The sequence below is a fragment of the Echeneis naucrates genome, chromosome 13 (assembly GCF_900963305.1).
Source record: "Echeneis naucrates chromosome 13, fEcheNa1.1, whole genome shotgun sequence".
Taxonomy (NCBI): Eukaryota; Metazoa; Chordata; class Actinopteri; order Carangiformes; family Echeneidae; genus Echeneis; species Echeneis naucrates.
In genome coordinates this window covers 9,361,313-9,366,506 of record NC_042523.1, presented here as the reverse complement: position 1 = coordinate 9,366,506, position 5,194 = coordinate 9,361,313, and the positions used below count along the sequence as shown (strand labels likewise).

At 42.1% G+C, this 5,194-nt stretch overlaps 1 protein-coding gene across 3 annotated transcripts; it reads left to right on the top strand.

Moving 5' to 3' along the window:
* The first annotated feature begins 853 nt into the window (after nucleotides 1-853).
* On the top strand, nucleotides 854-4,979 carry tlcd1 (TLC domain containing 1). Of its 3 annotated transcripts, none has more exons than XM_029518366.1 (4): nucleotides 854-1,422; nucleotides 2,432-2,514; nucleotides 3,632-3,714; nucleotides 4,357-4,979. In XM_029518366.1, the coding sequence occupies exons 1-4, from the start codon at nucleotides 1,214-1,216 to the stop codon at nucleotides 4,759-4,761; spliced, it is 780 nt and encodes a 259-aa protein (XP_029374226.1). In that variant the 5' UTR covers nucleotides 854-1,213; the 3' UTR covers nucleotides 4,762-4,979. The 3 variants fall into 3 exon arrangements, with proteins under 3 accessions (XP_029374226.1, XP_029374227.1, XP_029374228.1); XM_029518367.1 differs by having other exon boundaries at nucleotides 1,287-1,422; nucleotides 2,342-2,514; nucleotides 3,588-3,714; XM_029518368.1 differs by having other exon boundaries at nucleotides 1,374-1,422; nucleotides 3,588-3,714.
* Nucleotides 4,980-5,194: the final 215 nt, after the last annotated feature.

The following is a 5,194-nucleotide window of genomic DNA, read 5'->3' as shown; positions in this document are numbered from 1 at the left end:
AAAAGGCATAAAAAAGTAAACTTGTACAGGTGATCTGAGGAATACATCAGCTCTGAAGGACTCGAAAACGTTTGTTGCGCTGTTCACGTTGGGGTTTCACACACGTGTTGTGCAGGTGTTCCTGACTGCTGCTACTCATTTCCTTCTTCCTCAGCAGGCTCCAGTGAGGCCAGCTGTGGGGGATTCTGTGTTTATGGAAAGAGTTATGGCCAAGGAAGGTGTGTTACTGCTGAGCTGCCTGTTTAAACTACTAGTTTTAAATTGTTACGCTCCAAACATAAGCTGTGTATCTGTAGCCATTCCTGTTTACAGTAACAGGCTAATTTAGCGGACGTGTGAAATATGTTAGAGTCAATTTCTTTCTTCTTCTACCGCTAGAGCGTATAACCCAAAGCCTAAATGCATAATGACCACCACAAACATTGATTTCTAGTCTTCTAGTCTTTTATAGTCTCATTTTTCTCAGATACACATTTTTTTTCAGTGATTAAGAAACCGAAGTGATCAACTAACAGCATAATGTGGATAATGTACTCATCATGGTTTTGACTCACAGTTGACACCAGAGCCACAAGTTGGAAACTTCAGCCAAACTTGAAGCTGTGAAGATAAACTGATATTGAGCCAAATCCGCATTAACGACGCACTTTTCCAGACAGGAAACAAACACAACTTACACCTAATAAAAATCTTCTCCAGCTGTTTGCATTGTCGGCAGCCAAGATTTGAGAATTTGTTTGCTCAGTAACATGACTGCAGTGAATACCCCTCCTTGTTTTCATGCCGATCTGGAGCACCTCCCTCCTCCTCCTCCCTCTCTCTCTCTCCTCCTCCCTCCATTCTGCGCTGACAGCCGAGCTCAGCGCGGCTCTCGTCTCTCCGAGGAGAAAAACCGTCGACTGGAATGATCTGTCATGGGAATCCCCCCCGAGCCTCCCGCTTCAGGCTGAAAACGTGAGAGGAAGAGAAAGGAAAAAAAAACAACAACAAACAAACAAACCAACCAACCCAGGGCTGCATCATCTTTTGGACATCAGCTTTGCACAAAATCACCAAATCCAAACGAAACGCGAGGATCTCCTCCTGCAGCTGCAGCAGCTTCTCCTCTCTGGGCGAACCTCCCATCACATACCGGGCATACACGTCCATCGCCACGCCTGCGAGAGACACCAGCGGAAGGAGGGAGCTCCAGAAACAGGGAGACAGGGAGGAGATGATGGAAGCCTTGCTTCCTTTGGTGAAGAGTCACCCAGGCCCGTCGGTGCTGGTGTTCTCCATGCTGTTCAGGGTGGTGCACCGCCTCCTCCAAAGGCTGCCTGTGCCCAAGGTGGTGAAGCAGGATGAGTTCCGCTCCTGGAAGTGGAGGAATCTCTCAGTCTCTATGGTGCACTCCCTGCTGACCGGGTCATGGGCCCTGACCTGGTAAGTCTGCCAGCACTGGGACACCATTGTCCATTCACAGTGCACATGATGTGTTTCTGTGTAGGGGGTGTGTGTGTGTGCAGCAGTGACAGTCTGTGGCAGTCAGGAGAAGAAGGGCATGTTCAGGCAGAGTGAGGGACGGGGGAGACAATGGCAATTTTTAAGTGGGGAGGGAAATGCCAGTGTACAGTATGAGCCACACAGAGCTGTTCTCGCTGTTCACTTGCACAATTTAATCTTTGTGCAGTTTCAGCTAGTTGTTTTGGCTTCTCAAACTACAGCCTGCAGACAAAGCAACTGGAAAAACCTGCTTGCTTATTAACGCTTCTTGTGAAACGTTAAGAGAAACTATTTTTTGGGGTGGGGACTATGCTCATGACTCATCTGGTAACGCTGAGAAGTGGGACCAAGGTCAATTTCTAGTGTTGCCCGGACTCTCCCTCCACTGTTGCTGCATGTAACATGTGATAGTGTTAAATCATGAATGAGCTTAGAGCTGGGGAGAAAGAAATGAGAAAGTTTTTAAATTCAAATGGATTTTTTTTTGTTCACTCTATGTAATACTTAGAAAACACATGAAGCAGTAAACAGCTTTATACAGAAGGCATAACAATAATGCTCTCTGGTATATTATACAAGGAGGGGATGTGGAGAAACCTTTGCTTTTTCAGGTGTGCTCTCTTTGTCTAACATCTCAAGAAGTGACAAAGAATACTAAAAAAAAAAGTGACTTAGTTTCAGAAAATAATCATATAAAAATTTATTTATATTGAATATAAAGACACAAACAGAAAATGGAAAGTAAACAGTATGGTAATTAAATAAAACAATGCTAAAAACATGATTTCTAAAACCATTATATATGTATTTGGCAGGGGGTTAAAAAGCCATAATACCTGATATTAATGTCTCTGCTTAGTCAGGCTTTTCTCTCCAGGAGTGAGCCCTTGTTTGTCTGAGTGAGGCGAATACAGACCCATCTATCCATAACATGTCCATCCTTCTCCAGTGTGGTGGTTTGGCCAGAGCTGCTGAACAACATTTACTCATACCACACGCCTCTGTCCTACCTGCTGGTCTGCGTCTCAACAGGTCAGTAAATACACTGCGGAATGAAAAAAAAAAAAAAAAATTTATTATGTCACACAGTCATACAATCTAGGCACAATCTAGGTGGAACCAAAATGTTACTCAATCATCAAAATAGCGGACAGACTGTCAGAGGACTAACTGATGGGTACTAATGGTTACAACTGTAGTGTAGAGCACTAGAGGGAAATGTAGAAGAGCAGATATTTAAATCAATGCTTTCATCTTCTTCCTCTGACTCCGGCGTACGATGCCATCTTTCCCTTTAAAAATAAACAACAGAAAGATCGCAGACCTGAAACAGATGAATGCCTGCTCTCTCTCAATCACCATGGATACCAAAGACATTTCTCTAAGGACATGGTGGTCTATTTCAGATGTTCTGCAAGTGGTTGGGTCTTAATTGCATCTTTGTGTCACCATGAAGACCCAAGCCTGTGGAGATATGCCCTAACAACTGCATGCAGCCATTAACTCCACTGAGGTCATGTTCTTTATCGTAGCAACAGTGTGCCAGTCACACCAAACCACAAAAGGACTGTTGAATACCTAAAACTCACATTGACAATACATTTCTCCCTCTGGCAACAAGTGACCAAAAAAATCTATATTGAGTCGTATCCTTTGTTTTGGTCTAACGGTTTTGTCCAAGAGATTGTTCTGTCACAGTTAGGACGGCCAGCAACTATTATTAATATGATAATTGTTTTATTGGTTAATGAATCTGATGAATATATGAGGATTTAAACTGTCTTGTTATTTCCCCCCAAATCTGAAACGTTACACTTTATAAAAACGCAGTAGAACACAAAAAAGTTTGGAACCACTGTGTGTTGTGTTTTTCTATAAACTGCTTTTTAGCTAATAATTATTTTTGCTCTTAATACTGTTTTTATGGTGTCATTTACCTATTTGTTTCCCTGTTCATTAGAAAACCTTAATCCTAAACCCAATCAATGTCTATTGCTATCCTGTCCACCAGTTTGCTGTGTTACAGCAGCAGTTACTTGTTGCTACTTTGATGATCAGCACTGGGCAGTGCAAATAAACTGACCATATTTAATTACCTCCACCAGATTTACCAAAGGCAGAGACAATGTCCAATTTTCTTTCCTCCCAGGATACTTTGTGCAAGACGCAGGAGATATCATCCTCACGGGACATGCACTAGGATCGTGGGAATTCTTACTCCATCATGCACTGGTAAGATGTCACGCCTGTAGCTATGAGCATTCTTTTCTTTAGCACCGGTGTGGTTGCATTTCTGGATCTGGGCAGTTAACCTGTTTCCCACGCAGTTAGACACATTATCCAACTGTCACCCTGCTACCGGATCTAGTTAATGAACGGTTAGAGCGAATGCCATGTAATCGCAGCATCTCTGGTTGGAATCCAGCTAGGCACCCTTTCTGCGTGTCATTCCCCCTTCTCTCTCACCCTGTTTCTGTCAAATACTAACTAAGCAAAGGGATTAAAAAAATCACTAAGATATGAAGTGTTAAGCTATTAACTTGCACTGAACAATAAGATCCAGAGAGAGGGTGTAATTGCAAGGAAATACAAGCAAGTTATTTATGCTGTTAACTTGAGCTGAATACAGCAATGGTGCCACCAAGCAGAGGAGCTTTTAAACTCATGAGGTCAGCTGGAAAATATGCCATTGTCTATCTCACTTGCAAATGAGAACTGACTGAGATAGTTTTACGACACATGCATTTGGAGCATTTCTGCAATGATATCTCCACAGTTGGAGTTTTTTATTCAGTTGTAGTAAGTAAGCATACGTAAAAGAAAGTTAAAGTACTCTAAAGTATATCTCCTCTGCTCTGTCCTTTTCCTTCTCAGGTGGTCTGGTGCTTCCTGTACGCTCTCTACACTCATCTGTATGTAGCTGGCGCTGTAATTGCTCTCTTTGTGGAGGTGAACAGCGTCACTCTGCATCTCAGGCTGATGTTGAAACTGGCCAGCGCTCAGTCCTCATCCATGTACCAACTCAACAAATTTGCCAACCTATTCACCTACATCATGTTCCGTCTGAGCACCCAGTTCTACCTCACCTGGTACATCATCCACAATTACTCCTGGCTGGACCACGGTGGATTCTTTTTGGTCACCATGGTGATGATGAATATTATGATCCTGATTTATTTCTACCGGCTACTCCGCGCTGACTTCTTCCCCAAGAGGATAAGCTACACGGGTCATAACGGGATACACAACAACAACTCCAAAAAGTTTCTCAGTGATTGACTGGAGAAGATTTATAGAACCATATCATACTTTAAATTTATGGTGAAAGTTTACACATTTTCTCTGTCAAACCTTAACTGACATTCTGTTCCCCTGATGTATCTCACTGCCAAAGAACAAATACAAAATACAAAAAAAAAAACAAAACAAAAACAAAAACAAAACATAGTAAGAAAAGCCTTATTTAGGTCATAAAATTGTCTTTTCATGGGGAAAAGTACAAGTATTACAGCTTCAATTCAAGCCATAGTTTTGGGTTCAGTTGCTGTGATATTTGCCAAACAATTTAGATGTTGCCACTATTACTCTCTTATAAGCTTAAAAGAAAAGGCTGACATATTGGGAAATACAGTTTGTGGCTTTCTTGGCAAGTGTATAATGAGAAAACAGATACCATTCTCCTGTTTGTATGGCAAATATGAAGTCATGACCA